The 20093-nt window shown below is 54.0% G+C and overlaps 1 protein-coding gene across 3 annotated transcripts in view; it reads left to right on the top strand.

Annotated features, from left to right (window-relative positions):
- SLC4A11 (solute carrier family 4 member 11) overlaps positions 1-20093 on the top strand; it is a 67074-nt gene that overhangs the window by 29482 nt on the left and 17499 nt on the right. For 2 of the 3 annotated variants that reach the window (XM_038745018.1, XM_038745020.1), the window contains 6 exons: positions 7431-7481; positions 15328-15480; positions 15829-15872; positions 16528-16759; positions 18481-18562; positions 19411-19534. In XM_038745018.1, the coding sequence (XP_038600946.1) occupies positions 7431-7481; positions 15328-15480; positions 15829-15872; positions 16528-16759; positions 18481-18562; positions 19411-19534 (686 nt within the window). Of the gene's footprint in view, positions 1-3363; positions 3406-7430; positions 7482-15327; positions 15481-15828; positions 15873-16527; positions 16760-18480; positions 18563-19410; positions 19535-20093 lie in introns of those variants that run through there. The other variant, XM_038745019.1, reaches the window with a different exon arrangement.

The following is a 20093-nucleotide window of genomic DNA, read 5'->3' as shown; positions in this document are numbered from 1 at the left end:
GAGTACCCCTGGCAGGAGACACTCACCGCCTCTCCGGCCGCCCAACCGTAGGCACCCGCGGGCACGGACCTTGGGCGCTAGGGATCGGGGCCAACCGCACCCACCCAACCCAGTCCCGAGGATGGGACGCGGAGGTGAGCACCCCCAGGCCCCCGGGGGACGGGGCGATCACCCCTGGCAGGAGCCGGGCCTCCCCTCGTGGGGGCTGGCATTGCCCACTAGGCCCCACACAGAGGGGGCATCTGATTCAAGACCCTCAGACCTCTCCTCCCTCCTTCCTGGGAATGTTTTCACAGGCCGGGGGTGATGATGATGATGATGGTGGTGGTATTTGTTAAGCGCTTACTATGTGCCAAGCACTGTTCTAAGCGCCAGGGGAGATGCGAGGTAATGAGGTTGGCCCACGTGGGGCTCTCAGTCTTATAATAATAATAATGGCATTTATTAAGCACTTACTATGTGCAAAGCACTGTTCTAAGCGCTGGGGAGGTTACAAGGTGATCAGGTTGTCCCACGGGGGGGCTCACAGTCTCAATCCCCATTTGACAGATGAGGTAACTGAGGCCCAGAGAAGTGAAGTGACTTGCCCAAAGCCACACAGCCGACAGTTGGCGGAGCCGGGATTTGAACCCGTGACCTCTGACTCCAAAGCCCGGGCTCTTTCCGTTGAGCCATGCTGCTTCTCACAATTTTACAGATGAGGGAACTCAGGCGCAGAGAAGTGAAGTGATTTGCCCAAGGTCACACAGCTGACAAGTGGCTGAGCTGGGATTAGAACCCATTCCCTCTGACTCCCAAGCCGTGCTCTTGCCACTAAGCCTTGCTGCTTCTTCAATGGGGCTACTAGACAGTGGAAGGGGTGTCCCTCACCGTAGTCCCACCATACACAAACACACACACACACACACACACACCCCACCTCCTTCTAGACCCCCTTCCACTTATTGACCATGCTGCGGAGGGACACAGGAAGGATGGGCCCCGCGGAGAGTAAGTATACGTGGGTCGCCCTGCGGATGGGTACAGTTGTGGCAGTGTGCGTGTTTGTGTGTGCATGTGTCAGTGTGATGGCATGTGCACCTGTGTTTGTGTGTGCTGTTGGCAGACAAGCTGTGGCGGATGGGACTTTTGGGTTTCTCTTCCTCTTCATTGCCCTCAGCACGAGGGGTCAATTCTGTTGTGGATGCACCCCCCCTCCCCAAACACACACACACACACACGCACGCACACTCCACTGACCCCCTTCCACAGGGTTCAGTGAGGCAGTCCAGCCTGACCTCTCCTCCAAGATGCATCCCGTGTCAATCAATCAATCAATCAATCGTATTTATTGAGCACTTACTGTATGCAGAGCCCCTTTTAGACTGTGAGCCCACTGTTGGGTAGGGACTGTCTCTATATGTTGCTAATTTGTACTTCCCAAGCGCTTAGTACAGTGCTCTGCACATAGTAAGTGCTCAATAAATATGATTGATGATGATGATGATGATGTACTAAGCGCTTGGGAAGTACAAGTGTCCCTCCCCCCACCCTGTTGGTCAGCTCTGGTCACTGTGACAGGCCCAGCTGCTATGGGGGAGGGTGGGCATACACAACCTTCCAGCTCCAGCCCTGGGGACCACTCTTGTCGACCACCCAAGCCTTGGACCCAAGCGCTTAGTACAGTGCTCTGCACATAGTAAGCGCTCAATAAATACGATTGATGATGATGATGATGATGATGATGGACACCTGCTGGGTCCCGGGGAGGTCCCGGCCTCCAGCCCCTCAGCCCACACGGTTTCCTCAGCAGAAAGACACAGCCGAGCCGCTCACTGGGAGATCATCATCATCAATCGTATTTATTGAGCGCTTACTATGTGCAGAGCACTGTACTAAGCACTTGGGAAGTACAAATTGGCAACATATAGAGCCAGTCCCTACCCAACAGTGGGCTCACAGTCTAAAAGATGATAGACTCCCCTCGGTGGTCCAGCTTCCCACCTCCACCCCACCCATCCTGGACACCCTGGTTGTCCTGACCCAGCCCGGTCCCCCGTCCACCTCGGCTGGTCAGTGATTGCAGCCCCCCGACTGCCTCCTCTGGGTGGGGGGATTCTCCCCTCCCTCCTTCAAAGACTGTGAGCCCACTGTTGGGTAGGGACTGTCTCTATGTGTTGCCAACTTGTACTTCCCAAGCGCTTAGTACAGTGCTCTGCACACAGTAAGCGCTCAATAAATACAATTGATTGATTGATTGATTGATTGATCTCCCCTTATCCAATCCCCTACTTTGTCCCTATAGCCTGGGTGGAAGTGGAGGTGGAGAGGAGTCTGTCTCCCCCGACCCCGCTCCCACAAAAGCAGCCGTGACAGCTCTGGAGCCGGACATGGACGTGCAGGGGGACAACTCTCTGGGGCTTAAAAATAATAATAATAACAACAATGGTACTTATTAATGGTACTTTTAGACTGTGAGCCCACTGTTGGGTAGGGACTGTCTCTATATGTTGCCAATTTGTACTTCCCAAGCGCTTAGTACAGTGCTCTGCACACAGTAAGCGCTCAATAAATACGATTGATGATGATGATGATTAAGCGCTTACTATGTACCAAGCACTGTCCTAAGCACTGGGGTAGATACCAGGTCATCAGGTTGGACACGGTCCCTGTCCCACCTGGGGCTCACCCTCTTATCCCCATTTTCCAGATGAGGTAACTGAGGCTCAGAGAAGTAAAGTGATTTGCCCAAGGCCACACAGCACACATGTGTCAGAGGTGGAATTAGAACCCGGGGCCTTCTGACGCTCAGGCTCTGGGTTCCTGGGATTGGGCAGGCCCTCCCAGCTGTCGTGGAGAAGGTGGGGTGGGGTGCCAGGGGGCCTGGGTGGGCCTGGGAGGGTCGTGATGGTAGGGAAGGAATAATAATAATGATAATAATATTGATACTTGTTAAGCCCGTACTATGTGCCAAGCACTGTTCTAAACCCTGGGGTAAGTATAAAACTAATCAGGTTGGACACACGTGGGACTCCCAGTCTTCATCCCCATTTTCCAGATGAGGGAGCTGAGGTCCCGAGAAGTGACTTGCCCGAGTTCACACAGCAGACGGGGGGGTGGAGCCGGGATTAGAACCCAGGTCCTCTGACCGTTCTTTCCACTAAGCCACGCTGCTTCTCTCTGAAGGACCGGGAGGAAGGCTCTCCTCTCCTCCCAGATGCCCGGGGTCTTTTCTGCCTGTGGTGGCGGGGGGGGCGGGCCCGGTTGGCCCGTCCTGGGCATGAAGCCAGAGACTGGGAAAGGGGAGGAGGGGCGTGGGGAGGAGTTGTCTGGAGGCCGGGCTGCCGACTGGGAAGGAGCTGGGGTCACCGGAGAGTGGCACAGAGCAGCCGGGCAGCATGGCCAACAGAGGACCTGGCACAGCAGGTAGGATTCAGGTTAGACTAGCAGAAGCAGCCCGACGATCGGGACTCAGGGGACCTGGAGCTGCTCTGCGGGATTTGAAGGGAAGGGAGACAGCAGAAGGTGAGGGGGCTAGATCCTCTGGGATTCCTTCTGGCCCAGGAATCCCCAAAGCAAATCCTGGTGGCATTACGCCTCCCTTTAAGCCTTCGAAATGGGTCGTGAGGTTTAGATTCTCTTCACTTGTTGGCTGTCTTATAAGGAAAGCAGGATACCCATGTTTCTCTCTTTCTCTCTCTCTCCTCCCTTTATCCCTGGAAGGAGGAGGCAGGACGGGGACAGGAGCACACACACAAACAAGCACACACACACACACACCTTCTCCCAACTGGGCTCTGGAGGAAGGGCAGAGGTGAGGGTAAGCCCAGGCCGACGGGAGGAATCACCGGAAAAAAAACATTCGTGTTTACATAACCATCCCAGACATAAGCAGAAGTGGTTGCCGGGGTGATTGGCGTGAGTGGAGTGAAGTGGTGTTAATTGGGGTAGGCTTCCTGGAGGAGGGGCTGGGGGGAAATGTGTGTGTGTGTGTGTGTGCGTGAGATGGGTCGGAGGTAGGGACAAAGTGTGTGGCGCAGGAGGAGGAACTGGGACGGGAGAAGGGGCCATGGTCAGTAGGCCCTGGGGGTTCTGCGTGAGGGAGACGGTTTGGGCGATGAGCAGCTGAGCCTTGCTACCTGGGGGATGGAATTTGGGGAATTTTGGTGGGGGGGCTTGTGGGGACGAGGGGCTAACTGATATCCCCCTCCTCGCCTCCGTCCCCGATGCCCAGAAACCGAGCCTACCCCAAGACTGGTGGGAGAGCGACCGAAGGTCCTTGGCTGGAGACAGAATGGTCCCTGGGTAGTGATGGGCAGCGGTGGGTGGCTGCCCTGGCAGAGGGGCACTGGGGAGAGGCCTGCCTAGAACTTCCACATGTTCTCATGTTCAAGTGTATGTGCCTGAACGTGGACACGCGTGGCCGGAGGGTGCGTCCTTGTGGTTGGCTGTATGCGTCCAAACGTATGCATGTGTGATAGGAGGGTGAGTGCACATATGTGCTTGTTTTCGGGTGTATGTGTCCGAACATATACACATGTGGCTAGAGGGTGAGTGCACATGTGTGCTTGGGTTTGTGTGTGTCTCTGTGTGTGCGTGTGTCGGTGTAAATCTGTGGCTGGGGCTGAGTGCGTCTGTGTTCAGGAACGTGCGTATGTGTCTGAACGTCTAAGTATGTGTGGAGGGTGAGTTCTTAGGGAGCATGTCTACCACTTTTGTTATAGTGCCCTCTCCCGAGCGCTTAGTACAGTGCTGTGCACCCAGTAAGCACTCAGTAAATACTGTTGGTTGATTGCATGTGTGCTCTTGAGTGTGTGTCAGAAAGCATATGGGGATGTGTTGAGGGTGACTGAATGTGTCAGGGGCACATATGTCTGTGTTCTGGCTTGCACGCACATGGGACAGGGGCCTGAAAGTGTTCGGGGGTCCGTGTGAATGTACGCTGGCTTGTGTACACGCATGGTGGGGGTCCACATGTGTGCAGGAAGGCGGTGGGGAAGCAGCAGTGCGATGGATCGTTAGAGCCGGGTGTCGGGCAACCCGGGAGAACCATCCCGAGGGGACGGCAGCCGGAGAGGTCAGCGGCAGACTCTCACCCAGTTTCCTCCGCCCCACTCCCCCCCAACTCCCTCCACCGATACCCCACCCTTGCAGGCCCCCCGGGCTGGACAGAGGGGGCTCAGACCCCTGCCATTTGTCAGGCACTTTCTATTATTATTATTATTATTATTATTATTATTATTATTATTATTGTATTTGTTAAGACTTACTAAGTGCCAAGTACTGTTTTAAGCACTGGGGTAGATATAAGGTGATCGCGTTGTATACAGGCCCTGTCCCCCAGGAGACTCACACTCTTAATTCCCATTTTACAGATGAGGTAACTGAGGCACAGAGAAGTGAGGTGACTTGCCAGAAGTCACACAGCAGACAAGTGGCAAATCTGGGAACCCACAACCCCTGACTCCCAAGACCACGTTCTTGCCATTAGGCCACACTGCTTCCCATATGTGCCAGGGACCGTACTAAGCACAGGTAATCGATTGGATGCGGTCCCTGTCCCACATGGGGCTCGCGGTCTTAATACCCATTTTCCGGATGAGGGAACTGAGGCACAGAGAAGTGAAGTGACTTGCCCGAGGTCACAGAGCAGACATGGTAGAGATGGGATTAGAACCCAGGTCCTTCCGACCGCCAGGCCCCAGCTCTATCCACTTGCCCATCAGTCAGTCGATGGAATTTACTGAGCACTTACTGTGTGCAGAGCACTGTACTTAGGCTTGGGAAAGTCCAATACATAAGAGTCAGTAAACATGTTCCCAATTTGTACTTCCCAAGCGCTTAGTACAGTGCTCTGCACACAGTAAGCGCTCAATAAATGCGATTGATGATGATGTTCCCTGCCCACAAGGAGCTGACAGTTTAGAGAAACAGTCTACTGTCAGTCAATCCATGGTATTTATTGAGCAATTACTGCATGCAGAGCACTGCACTGAGCGCTTGGGCGTGGACGGACTAACAGAGTTGGAGAATCTAGCCCTGGGGCTGACAGGCAGCTGAATAATAATAATAATAATAATAATGATGGCATTTATTAAGCGCTTACTATGTGCAAAGCAGTGTTCTAAGCGCTGGGGAGGTTACAAGGTGATCAGATTGTCCCCCGGGGGCTTAGAGTCTTCATCCCCATTTTACAGATGAGGGAACTGAGGCCCAGAGAAGTTAAGTGACTAGCCCAAAGTCACACAGCCGATAAGTGCCGGAGCCACGACCTCTGATTCCATAGCCCGGGCTCTTTCCACTGAGCCACGCTGCAGGGCTGGGAATCTCGGGGTGGGAGGGATCTTTCCTGGAGCGAAGAGAGCTCCCCGCTGGAAAGGGATGGGAAATGGGGTCTGGGACGTGCTGAGGGGAGAACCCAGGGGTTCGGGAGGCCCCGCAGCTGCCGGCCACCGTCTCTGCCCCGGCCTTGGCCCTCTGGCACAGCGTGGAGGGGGCGGCCGGGTGGGTGGGGAAATGACTGCCCTGTTGATAGCAGGGAAGGACGTCAAGAGGTAAAACTCGGAAGCAGACCCAGCCCCCAAAATCATTAAACACAAATCAGGACTTGAGACTTGTGAGGGAAATGCACTGGGACCATGGTCTGGGACCGCATCTGAGCTGAAACTGGGACCGTTCATTCACTCAGTCGTATTTATTGAGCTCTTACTGCTTGCAGAGCACTGTACTAAGCGCTTGGAGAATACGATTCAGCAATAAAGGGAGATCATCCCTGCCAACTTACAGTCTAGAAGCCGGGAGACAGACATCAAAATAAGTAAACAGGCATCAATATAAATAAATAGAATTATAGATTTAAACACATCCAAACAAGTCAACAGGCATCAATATAAACAAATAGAATTATAGATATATACATATATACATAAGTGCTGAGAGGCGGGGAAGAGCCGAGGGAGCGAGTTGAGGTGACACGGAACGGAGGGGGAGCCGAGGATAAGGGGGCTTGGTCTGGGAAGGCCTCTTGGAGGAGGTGAGCCTTCAGGAGGGTTTTGAAGAGGGGAAGTGTGATTGTTTGGCGGGATTTGAGGAGGGAAAGCATTCTGGGCCAGAGGGAGGACGTGGGCCGGGGTCGACAGGTGAGAAGGAGGCCCAGTGAGGAGGTTAGTGGTAGCAGAGGAGCAGAGGGTGCGGGCTGGGCTGGAGAAGGAGAGAAGGGAGGTGAGGTCGGAGGGGGCGAGGTGATGGGGAGCTTTGATGCCGATAGTGAGGAGGACTCGGACCAGGAATTCCACTCAGCCCTGGCAGATAACCGGACCGGAGTTAAGCTGATGCTGGGACTGGCACTGCGTTGGTGGAGGGACTGGCACGGACTTGGCACTGGGATGGGACTGGCGTTGGCCCAGTGTGGGGCCGGCACAGGGCTCAGCAGTTTTCCGCTTATTTTCCAGAGAGCACCTCTACCACCATGGCCAGGAACGGCTTCTTCTTCGAGGAGACGGGTGAGTTTCCTCGCTCTGCCTCAGGTGGACGGACGGATGGCGGGATGGAGGCGGGGGTACGCAGGGAGGGGGTACAAGGAGCCGTTCTGCCGTGGGCTTGGCTGCGGGCCCTGGCGGAGGAGCCCCTCCTGAGCTCTGATTTCTCCAGAGCCACTCACTCCAGCCCATGTCAGTCAGTCAGTCGTATTTATTGAACGCCTACTCTAATACTAATTGTGGCCTTAAGCGCGCACTATGCACCGGGCACTGTACTAAGAGCTGGAGTGGTTACAGGCAAATCCTCTAGACTGTGAGCTCATCGTGGGCAGGGATTATCTCTCTTTATTGCTGTATTGTACTTTCCCAAGCCCTCAGTGCATTGCTCTGCACACAGTAAGTGCTCAGTAAATACCACTGAGTGAAAATTGGGTTGGACACAGTCCGTGTTCCATGTGGGGCTCACATGCAGAGCACTCTAGTAAGTACCGGGGAGAGTACAGTGTAACAGTAGAAGACACGTTTCCTGCCCTCAATGAGTTTGCAGTCTAGAGGAGGAGACAGACATTAATATAACTATAATAAATGTAAACCAATAAATGACAGTTATGGACATAAGTGCTGTAAACAGCATTGGTCGATTGATTTTAAAAAAGGAAATTAAAAGAAGAAAAAAAGAAGGGAAGGAGTAAGAAGGCACTTGAAACTGAATCTGTTACTTCTTTTGTACTCTCCCAAATGTCGCATGCAATAGGCACTCAATCAATTTATTCCCCTAGACTGTGAGCTCGTTGTGGGCAGGAGATGTGTTTGTTGTTGTATCGTACTCTCCCAAGTGCTTAGTATAGTGCTCTGCACACAGTAAACACTCACTAAGTACGATTGAAGGAATGAATGAATAAAGGGAGCAAGTCAGGGCGACGCAAAAGGGGTGGGAGAAGAGGAAAGGGGGGCTTAGTCAGGGAAGGCCTCTTGGAGGAGATGGGCGTTCAGTAAGGCTTTGAAGGGAGGGAGGATCATTGTCGGTCGGATATGAAGAGGGAGGGCGTTCCAGGCCAGAGGAAGGATGTGGGCGAGAGCGTCGGTGGTGAGATAGACGAGATGGAGATAGAGTGAGAAGGTTGGCATCAGAGGAGCCAAGTGCGTTGGCTGGATTGTAGTAGCAAAGCAGGGAGCATCTAAGGCCACTGACTACCCCTGCCCCTGGTTCCCACAGGTCAGGGGTCCAGCCTCCCAACCAGAGAAGAAGCGCGGCCTAATGGCTAGAACACAGGCCTTGGAGTCAGAAGGACCTGGGTTCTAATCCTGGCTCCTCCACTTGTCTGCTCGTGACCTTGAGCAAGTCACTCCACTTCTCCCTGCCTCAGTTCCCTCAGATTAAGACTGTGAGCCCCACGTGGGACAGGGGCTGTGTCCAACCTTGTATCGGCGTGGAGTAGGTAGAAAGAGCTGGGGCTTGGGAGTCAGCAGGACCTGGATTCGAATCCTGACTCCTCCACATGTGTGCTGTGTGATCTTGGGCAAGTCACTCACTTCTCTGTGCCTCAGTTCCCTCATCTATAAAAATGGGGATAAAGACAGTGAGCCCCACATGGGACAAGGACAGTGTCCAACCTGATTAGCTGTATTCACCCCAGTGCTTAGAGCAGTGCTTGATACATAGTAAGCCCGTAACAAATATCATCATCATCACCCAGCCCAACAGGGTCTGTCTTGAGCTGGTCGGCTTTGAGCCGGGGCTAACAGCTTGTCTGGGGCCTGGGGTCTGTTGAGGGGAGGGGGGAGCACCTGGGGGTGGGGCTCCGTGTGTCCACGTGCATCTGCCTTTGGGTGTGCATGTGTGCCAGTGGGTGTTGGGTTGTGGGGGAAGCCCAGGAGCAGCCTGGAATGGGGCACTGCCAGGCACTTCCCATCCCTGGCCTGACAGGTTATGCTGCTGCTGCTGCTACTGCATCTTTCCCTCCCTCTGGCTCTTTGGACTGGCATTGGGACTGGCACTGAGCTGTCACTGGGACTGCATATTCCCCTCCCTCTGGGATTAGCATGCTCCTTGGGCTGGCACTGGGACTGGCACCGGGTTAGCACTACAGCTGTATATTTCCCTCCCTCTGGGATTAGCATGCTCCTTGGGCTGGCATTGGGACTGGCACCGGGTTGGCACTACAGCTGTATATTTCCCTCCCCATCTGGGATTAGCATGATTTTTGGGCTGGTATTGGGACTGGCACAGACCTGGCACTGGGACTGCGTATTCCTCTCCCTCCGAGAATAGCATGCACTTTGGCCTGGCATCAGGGTTGGCACTGAGCTGGGTCTGCATATTCTCCTCCCTCTGGAACTAGCATGCTGTTTAGGCTGGCGTTGGGACTGGCACTGCAACTGTATATTCCCCTCCCTCTGGGATTAGCATGCCCTTTGAGCTGGCATTGCGGCTGGCCCAGGGACTAGGGCACAGTAGGGTTGGCCTTGAGCTGGCCTTGGGCAGGATGGTTTGGGTAGGCCCAGAGAAAGTGTTGGAGCAGGGATGGACACTAGCCATCTTGGGCATCTGCCCGGACACCTCAGGCCAAGGGCAGTCAGAACAGTCCACCTTCTCAGCCCCCACGATTAGCCTGCCTCTAGGCCCGTCCAGTTGGGACCGTCTCCTGAAGATCCCTACCGACCTCAGGTCTCTCCTTCTCTGCTCCTGGGATTGTCCATCTCGAGTCTTCCCTCCTTCCCTCCTCCTGCAAGGTCAGTCAGTCAGTCCTATTTATAGAGTCCTGACTGTGTGCAGAGAACTGAACTAATTTATTTCTATTAATGCCTCTCTCTCCCTCTAGACTTTAAGCTCACTGTGGGCAGGGAATGTGTTTATTGTTATGTGGTACACTCCCAAATGCTTAGTATAGTGTTCTGCACACAGTAAGTGCTCAATAAATACAATTAACTAAGTTCTTGGGAGAGTACAATATGCCAATAAACAGACATATTCCCTGCCCACAGTGAGCTTACAGTTGAGAGTCTATTTCCTCTAATAAAGATAATAATTATTATTACGGTGCTTGTTAAGGGCTTACTATGTTTCAAGCACTGTTCTAAGCACTGGGGTAGATACAAGTTAATCAGTTTGGACATAGTCCCTGTCCCACAAGGAACTCACACTCTTCATCCCCATTTTACAGATGAGGTAACTGAAGCCCAGAAAAGTGAAGTGATTCACCCAAGGTCACCCCAAAGACACGTGGTGGAGTCAGGATTAGAACCCAGGTCCTTCTGACTCTGAGGCCTGGGCTTTACCCGCTGAGCCAAGTTGCTTCTGCTTCCTCGTTCTCCCACTCATCCCACTCATCATCAATCGTATTTATTGAGCGCTTACTGTGTGCAGAGCACTGTACTAAGCGCTGTACTAAGCACTCCCTGGCTCAGGGTCCCCCTCATTTGCCTGAAGGTGCCAGGCAGGAGTTTGGGTGCTGTGTGAAGGAATTGGGGTGGCCTTGTCTCCCCACAATCCAGGTGAACTCACAGCATGCCCCTCGCCGCTTCATGTGTAAATGAGCTCTCCTCTCCCCATTCATCATCATCATCATCAATCGTATTTATTGAGCGCTTACTATGTGCAGAGCACTGTACTAAGCGCTTGGGAGGTACAAATTGGCAACATATAGAGACAGTCCCTACCCAACAGTGGGCTCACAGTCTAAAAGGGGGAGACCATTCCCACCCTTCCTGTGGTTTCTACTCTTTGTCAGTGAGAAAGCAGCATGGCCTAGTGGATAGAGCCTGGGCCCGAGAGTCAGAAGGTCATGGGTTCTCATCTTGGCCCTGCCACTTGTCTGCCTCGTGACCTTGGGCAAGTCCCTTCCCTTCTCTGGGCCCCAGTTATCTCATCTGGAAAATGGGGATGACGAGTGTGAGCCAAATGTGGGACAGGGACGGTGTCCAGCCCGATTTGCTTGTTTCCACCCCAGCGTTTAGTGCAATGCCTGGCACATAGTAAGCGCTTAGCAAATACCATAATAATATTAATAACTAAATGTCCACCAGGCTCCTTTTTTGTGGTATTAAGCACTTACTATGTGCCTGGCACTGCACTAAGCGCTGGGGAATATATAAGTTCATCAGGCACTTAGTACAGTGCTCTGCACACAGTAAGAGCTCAATAGATACGATTGAATGAATGAATGAATCAGGTTGGGCACAGTCCCCGTCCCAGATGGGGCTCCCAGTCTTAATCCCCATTTTACTGAGGGCCAGAGGAGTGAAGTGACTTTCCCAAGGTCACCCGGCAGACAAGCTACCGAACCGGGATTAGAACCCAGCCCCTTTAGACTACAGGCCTGCGCTCTATCCCCTAGGCCACGCTGCCCGAGGGCCCAGACGGGGTTTCTGCCAGGGCTGTGGGCGGCCCCGTTGGGATTCCCTCCTGCTAGCTGGCACTTGCGATTTGCTCATCCTCGGGAACTTCTGACAGAAAAGGGGATGTGGACTGTTGGAGTTTGCTTTCTTCCCTCTCTGCACCTCCCCTCCACCCCACCCACCAACCCCACAGGGCAGGGCTGGACCGCAGTCGGGAGGGGCAGAGGGTTTTGCAGGAAGGAAGCAGCATCTCCTCCCCGCCTCTCTCCCCCATCACCGCACCACCCTCCTCCTTGGCCTAGATCCTGCTGACTCCCAAGCCCCGTTAGCCCCTTAGCCCATCCCACTAAGGAGCTGGTATCTCACAGCGTGGAGGGAAAGGCATAGGACCAGGAGGCCCCATCCCAGTGAAACAGTGTGGCTTAGTGGATAGAGCCCGGGCCTGTGAGTCAGAAGGATCCAGGTTCTAATCCTGAATGACCTTGGGTAAGTCACTTCACTTCTCTGGGCCTCAGTTACCTGTACATATCTATTCTATTTATTTTATTTTGTTAATATGTTTTGTTCTCTGTCTCCCCCTTCTAGACTGTGAGCCCGCTGTTGGGTAGGGACTGTCTCTAGATGTTGCCAGCTTGCACTTCCCAAGCGCTTAGTACAGTGCTCTGCACACAGTAAGCGCTCAATAAATACAATTGATTGATTGATTGATTGTCACAAGGGGATTGTGAGCCCCATGTGGGAAAGGGCCTGTTTCCAACCCGATTAACTTGCATTTATCCCAGTGCTTTGAACAGCACATAGTAAGCACATGGCAAGTACCATAATTATCATTAATTATTATTGTTATTCCCCCCTGCATCCCTCGTTCCTTCCCTCCCCTTTAGGTACACGCAGGAAACTGTAGCTGCAGCAACAGGAGTGACTCATCGTGACTCACTCTGGCAGACCAGATAGCTCAGGGGAGGGGGCCGCTGGCCGGGGGGGCAAGTGGTTCTTCCATTGTTGGCAGCCCCTGCCGGGCACCCCCTCCCCGGTACCCGACTCGTCCCACAGAGGGGACACTGGGAGCCCCCCCCCCACCGCCCGCTTCCACCCAGCTCGGGATCCAGAGCAGAGCAGAGGGGCAGACGGGCCTACCGTCTACCCGGGGCCCACCGAGATACCTGACAGGGCAGACAGGCGGACTTGGGGAGACCCCCCACCCCCAGACAGACAGAAGGGCGAGCAGAGATGGCCAGTAGACAGGCAGATGGACAGGAGGTGTGTCTGATGTGTCTGAGACCGAGGGTGCCAGGCTGCCCGATGGACAGCATCTAAGTTTGGCCCAGGGCTCCCCTGAGTCCCAACCGACCACTGGGTCCTGCCTGGCAGTTGGCTGGATCCTCCTAACGTCCCGCTGAACCTGTCTGGAGGCCCACTGGATGTTTCCAGTGGTTCGGTGGTCCGTTGGATGCTTCCCGGTGGCCCGCTGGATCCACCCGGCGGCCCGCTAGATCCTCCCCCGAGATGGCATTCAGCAGTCCCCTTAGGTCTAGAGCCCTGGACACTTGGCAGAGACCCGCTCTGCCCTGACAGCCTACGATGACTAAATCAGTCCAGTCAGGGGCCCATTTGTGGGCAGGGAGTACGTCTGTTTGTCAGAGCACTTAGTACAGTGCTCTGACTGAATGACTGTGGATTTGGACACCATTTGTCTGTGATTAGAGTGGCCCAGTCGCTGGCAGTTTTCAAGGGACCGTGGCGGCTTCCTGTCGCCTCCCCTGCAGGTTTCCCCTTCCTCCCCCGCCCCTGCCCCTGCATTTCCCCCACCGATTTGTGAGGAGGAGTTCAGCCAGGCCCAGGGGCAGGGGCAGACTACTCTGTGGCCTCCACTGCCCTTTCCTTTTTGCTTGTCGTTTATTCCCATCACTATCTGTCCCCCCACTTCTAGACTGTAACCTCATTATGGGCAGGGGACGTGTCTGCTAATTCTGCTGTATTGGAAGTGCTTCGTACAGTGCTCTCTGCACATAGTAAGTGCTCAGTAAATACCATTGATGGATTGACTGATGGATCCCTCCTCCCTCTGTAACGGTGGTGCCCCCCATCCCACAAGCCCGGATCTCCCGTAATAATAATACTAATAATAATGGCATTTATTAAGCGCTTACTTTGTGCAGAGAGCACTTTGTGCAAAGCACTGTTCTAAGCGCTGGGGAGGTTACAAGGTGATCAGGTTGTCCCACGGGGGGCTCACAGTCTTAATCCCCATTTTACAGATGAGGTTACTAAGGCCCAAAGAAGTTAAGTGGCTTGCCCAAAGTCATACAGCTGACAAGTGACGGAGCCAGGATTTGAACCCATGACCTCTGACTCCAAAGCCCGGGCTCTTTCCACTGAGCCATGCTGCAAATCCCGGCCCTGCCAACTGTCAGCCGTGTGACTTTGGGCAGGTCACTCAACTTCTCTGTGCCTCAGTTACCTCATCTGTAAAACGGGGATTAAAACTGTGAGCCCCCAGTGGGACAACCTGATCACCTTGTAACCTCCCCAGCGCTTAGAACAGTGCTTTGCACAGAGTAAGCGATTAACAAATACCATCATTATTATTATTATTATGACTTCTCCCCAATCGAGCCCCTGCCCCCCATCCCCGATCACAAGCCCTGGCCTCTTCTCCTGCACACCACTTCTCTGAGCCTCAGTTATCTCATCTGTAAAAGGGGGGTGAAGACTGTGAGCCCCATGGGGGACGGAGACTGTGTCCAACCTGATTAGCTTGTATTTTCCCCAGCACTTAGTGCAGTGCCTGGCACACGGTAAGTGCTTACTGAATACCACAGTGATGATTATTGGGAGAGGATTTTGGAAGTGAGGCAAACGCTCAGTATAGTGCCTGGGAAATAGTAGATGCTTAACAAATGCTGCCTTCAGCATGGTCTAGTGGTTAGAGTGCCCACCTGGGAGTCAGAAGGACCTGGATTCTAATCCCAGCTCTGACACTTTTCTCCTGCATGACCTTGGGCAAGTCACTCAAATTCTCTGGGCCTCAGTTGCCTCATCTGTAAAATGGGGATTAAGACTGTGAGCCCCAGGTGGGACAGGGACTGTGTCCAAATCGATTTGCTTGTACCCGCCCCCCCCCCACCAGCGCTTAGTACAGTGCTTGGCACATAGTAAGCGCTGTACAAATACCGCAATTATTAAATACCACAACGCTGATTACTATGAGAGGATTTAGGAAGGGAGACTAATGCTTAGTACAGTGCCTGGCACATAGTAGGTGCGTAACAAATGCCACAATGATGATTATTAGGAGAGGGTTCGGGAAGGGAGGCGAGTGCTTAGTACAGTGCCTGGCACACAGTAGGTGCTTAACAAATGCCACAGTGATGATTATTAGAAGATTTGGGAAGGGAGGGAAGGTGAAGTTTAGTTTGGGGCACATCAAATTGGATATGCCCCTGCTGGAGCCCTAGCCAGAGTGGGCAGGGCCGCGCCGGGCCCGTGCCAGTGCCCCCTGCCAATCCCATTGTCCCCGCTGTCCCCACAGGGTACCTGAAGTGTGACACGGACGATGGGTGCGAGGCCAAGGAGGGCGGCCCCGGGGAGGAGCTCTTCGACACGGTCAACTCCTCCATCGTGTCCGGCGACAGCATCCGCTTCTTTGTCAACGTCAACTTGGAGGTCCAGCAGAGCCTCGCAGGTGTGACCAGCCTGGGGGCTGCCGTTGCCCCCCGCCCACCTCCCTTTCCCCCCCAAGCTCCCGCTCCAGAGGCTGAGGGGCCCACCCACCCGGGGGGGAAACTCAACCCTGTTCCCTGGCCTGGCCCGGGTTTGTCGGGGGTGGCAGGATCGTCAGGGGCTAACTGGGCTTAGAGTGGAGCAGTAGTTTGCCCCAGGTCATGGCGTGGTGGTGGGGGGAACTGGTGGAAAAATGGGGGTACCCTGGGCTGGCCACCCCATCCCTTCCCTACCCCAGTAGCCCCCTCCCCTCCTTAACCATGGCCAGGGTCTCCACTGTCTCCCCAGTGCTCTGTTCTTCTCCCCACAGACAGCGAAGGATCTGGCTGTGTGCTTCTCCACACTTCCAGGAAGGTGAGTCCACCCTGCACCCCCGTGGTCTACCCTCCTCCCCCCCAACCTCCCCATCACTCCAGAGCTGCCCTGGGCTTCATCTGGGGGGATAGCGTGAGACCTGAGAGGATCAGGTGTATTACTATGTGTCTCCCCTCCTAGACTGAAAGCTTGCTGTGGTCAGGAAGTGTGTCTGTTTATTGTGCTATTGTCTTCTCCCAAACGCGTAGTCCAGGGTTTTGCACACAGGAAGCACTCAGTAAATATGATTGACTGGCTGAGTGACATGAAGGCCTCAACTAAGGGTCTGGCGTGAGCTTGTTGTGGGCAGGGAATGTGCCTGTTTAGTGCTGGATTATCCTCTCCCAAGTTCTTAGTACAGTGTTCTGCACACAGTAAGTGCTCAATTAAATACGATTGAATGAATGAATGGTGGGGTTGAATGCAGACCTCTCCCGGCCCCCAGGGTCCTTCCCGTGGTCTGACCCCTGTTTTTCTTGCTGCTGCACCAGCCCGTCCCCCAGCATGCACACACCCTCCGGTCACTCTGGCTCAGGCCTGTCTGGCCAAACCCCGCTGCTGTGCCCGGGCCTGTCGGAGCCACCCTCAGACGCTCTGCCCCGCCCCGGGGCCCTGGTCGCCCACCACCCTCCCCCGACCCCGTGCCCCCCCCCAGTACCTGAAGCTGAAGAACTTCGAGGAGGAGATCCGGGCGCACCGGGACCTGGACGGCTTCCTGGCCCGGGCCAGCATCCTCCTGGACGAGACGGCCACGTCCCTGGACGACGTCCTGCGCAAGATGCTCAGGCACTTCGCCGAGGACGCCGACAGCGCCGAGCCCAACTGCAACTTCGACAAGATCATGAGCACCCTGTTCACCGACTCTGGCACCCCCCGCGAGGGCAACGGTAAACGGGCTGAGGCGCGTGGGCGGTCACACACACATACACACACACACACACAACCCCACTGATGGGCTCACAGACCCATCCCTGTGGACAGACAGATCCACCCACGGCAGCAGGGAGTAAAGGGAGAGGACAGATGAAGGAAGCGGGGACATCCTAGAAGGCTTCTTAGAGGAGGAGGCCTTGACCCAGGACATAACAGAGGGGGGTGGGGGACTGTGGGGTCTTAGATTGTGGCTATGTCTCACTCATGTCTCCCCAGTGGAAATCAACCAATCGATCGATCAGTGAGATATATCGAGCACTTACCTCCAGACCGTAACCTCACTGAGGACGGGGAATGCGTCTGTTGTATTGTTGTGTGGCACTCTCCCAAGTGCTTAATGCAGTGCTCTGTCCACAGTAAGAGCTCGATACATATTATTGATTGCGGAGCACTGTACTAAATATCTGGGAGAGAGCAACACAGTAGAATTGGTAGACATGATCCCTGCCCTCAAGGAACGTCCAGACTAAGATCAGGGATCACGCCTCTTGCTCCTCCTCTTCCTGCTGCTCTTCCTCCTCTTCCTCCTCTTCCTTCTCCCAGTGCTGGTCTCCGCAGCCTCAGTCCCCGAGGGAATTCCTGGCATTCAATCAGTCGATCAGTGGTATTTATTAAGTGCTTACTATGTGCAGAGCATTGTACTGAGCACTTGGGAGAGTACAGTACAGGAGAATTAGCAGACACAGCCCCTGCCCATGATGAGCTTACAATTCTGAGGGGGAGACAGGCATTAATGTAAAACAATACATACTTTACAACATGTAATTTAAAGATATGTACATAAGCGCTGTGGGGTTGGGAGTGGGGCCAATACCAAATGTCCGAAGATCAGTGATCCTAGGGCACAGATGATGCAGAAGGGAGAGGGAGCATAGGGAAAAAAGGGCTTCGTTGGCCAGGAGAGGCAGCGACGGGAGGGCAGTCACTCGTATTTATTGAGCGCTTACTATGTGCAGAACACTGTACTAAGCGCTTGGGAGAAAACAATATAACATTATAGCAGACACATTCCCTGCCCACCATAGCTTACAGTCTAGAGGGGGAGGCAGACATTAATGTTATTATTATTAAGTGCCGTCGAGTAGTTTCCGATTCATAGCGACTCCATGACTATACTTTCTCCAGAACGTCCTGTACCCTCCATAATCTGCAGCCTTTCTAACGGTCCTTCCGTTATCATTGTTGTGGTCCCTATCCATCTAGCTGCTGGTCTACCTCTTCCACGTTTTCCCTGGAATTTTTCTAGCATTCGTGTCTTCTCCAGAATAGTCCTCCGGATGACTAATGCTAATCTAATGAATAAATGCTAAACTAAGTCGAGTCATTTGGCCTTCCAAAGACCACTTTGGTTTAATTTGCTCTAAAATCCATTTGTTTGCCTTTCGGGGCAGTCCATAGTATTCGCAAAAGCCTTCTCCAGCACCACATTTCAAAAGAGTCGATGTTCTGTGTTCTTTTCACTGTCCAGCTTTCGGATCCATACATTGTCACTGGAAACACCGGAGAGTTGACAATTTAATAAATAAAATTAGGGCTATGGACAGAAATGCTGTGAGGCTGGGAGAGGGGAATGAATCAAAGGAGCAAGGCAGGGCGATGCAGAAGGGAGTGGGAGAAGAGGTAAAGAGGGCTCAGTCGGTTTTCCGCGTGACACCACGTGTCTTTGTCTCCCTAGTCCACCTTCTCTCGGACACTATCCAGGGGGTAACGGCCACGGTGACGGGAGTCCAGTACCAGCAGTCCTGGCTCTGCATCATGTATGTACCTGTCCTTCCACGCCCCCCCAGCCTCCAGCCCCGTCCCCCAGAACGGGGTCAACAGGCCTGCCCAGGGGCCGGGCCCTGGACTCTTTCCCATCTTGGGGGGACCATCTCCATAGCCCCGAATGGGATGCTTCTTTGAGCATCTCCCCAGGGACAATGGGAAGGCCCCAGGATACCACCAACTCCGGGAAGCAGTGTGGCCTAATGGATGGAAACTGGGCTTGGGAGTCAGAAGGACCTGAGTTCTAATCCCAGCTCTACCAGTGGTCTGCTGTCTGCAAGTCACTTCACTTCTCCGGGCCTCAGTTCCCTCGTTTGTAAAAATGAGGATTGACTGTGAGCCCCAAGTGGGACAGGGACTATGTCCAACCTGATGACCTTGTACCTACCCCAGCGCTTAGAACAATGCCTGGCACTTAATGATGGTATTTGTTAAGCGCTTACTATGTGCCAAGCACTCTTCTAAACATGGGGTACATACAAGGTAATCAGGTTGTCCCATGTGGGGCCAAGCACTGTTCTAAACGCGGGGTACGTGCAAGGTAAATCAGTTTGTCCCATGTGGGGCTCACAGTCTTAATCCCCATTTTACAGATGAGATAACTGAGGCACAACTAATTTGCCCAAAGTCACACAGCTGATAAGTGGCAGAGCTGGGATTAAAACCCACGACCTCCGACTCCCAAGCCCCTGCTCCTGCCACTAAGCCCCGCTGTTTCTAGTAACCAATACAAATACCATAAAAACAAAAGAAACCAAGGAAAAGGGGGTTGGATCCTCCGTGGGTTTGTGTTGTCTGTGGGTGACTTGTGATGCGCCCTCTCCCCCCACCACTCCTCCAGCTGCACCATCAAGACCCTGCAAAGGCGCCACGTGTGTATCAGCCGCCTGGAGCGGCCTCAGAACTGGGGAGAGAACTCCTGTGAGGTGCGCTTCGTCATCCTCGTGCTGGCACCGCCCAAGATGGTGAGTGCCCCCCGTGGGTCCGCAGAGTGGGTGGACTGGACGCCCCTGCCCGGCCTGGCCCGGCCCCAGCCCCTCGCCACGGGCCGGGGGGGCTCCTGGCTGAGCAGCTCAGAGGAGAGGAGCTGAGGCCGGCAGTCGTACCCCGTCTCTTCCTCCATCCCCCACCCCCTGTGCTCGGGATGCTCCTACACGTTTGTGTGTACGTGTGTGTGTGTATTTGCACACACACGTGAGCCCTTTCTCCTCCATCATAGGAGGAGGCAGTATTGGTTAGCGGAAACAGCACGAGCTTGGGAGTCAAAAGGACCTGCGTTCCAATCCCGGCTCCGCCACCTGTCCGCTGTGTGATCTCGGGCAGGTCACTTCACTTCCCTGGGCCTCAGTTCCCGCGTCTGTGAAGTGGGGATGAAGACTGGGAGCCCCGTGTGGGACACGGACCGTTTTCGACATGATTAGCATGCATATTACGCCAGCGCTTAGTACGGTGCCCGGCACATAGTGAGCGCTTAACAAATACCATTAAAAAAAAAAATTGCGAGTCGGGAGTCTCAAGTTCCAG

This window comes from Tachyglossus aculeatus, chromosome 4, assembly GCF_015852505.1.
Source record: "Tachyglossus aculeatus isolate mTacAcu1 chromosome 4, mTacAcu1.pri, whole genome shotgun sequence".
NCBI classification, from domain to species: domain Eukaryota; kingdom Metazoa; phylum Chordata; class Mammalia; order Monotremata; family Tachyglossidae; genus Tachyglossus; species Tachyglossus aculeatus.
The sequence above is the reverse complement of the archived record's forward strand: the minus strand, read 5'-3'. Positions and strand labels throughout refer to the sequence as shown.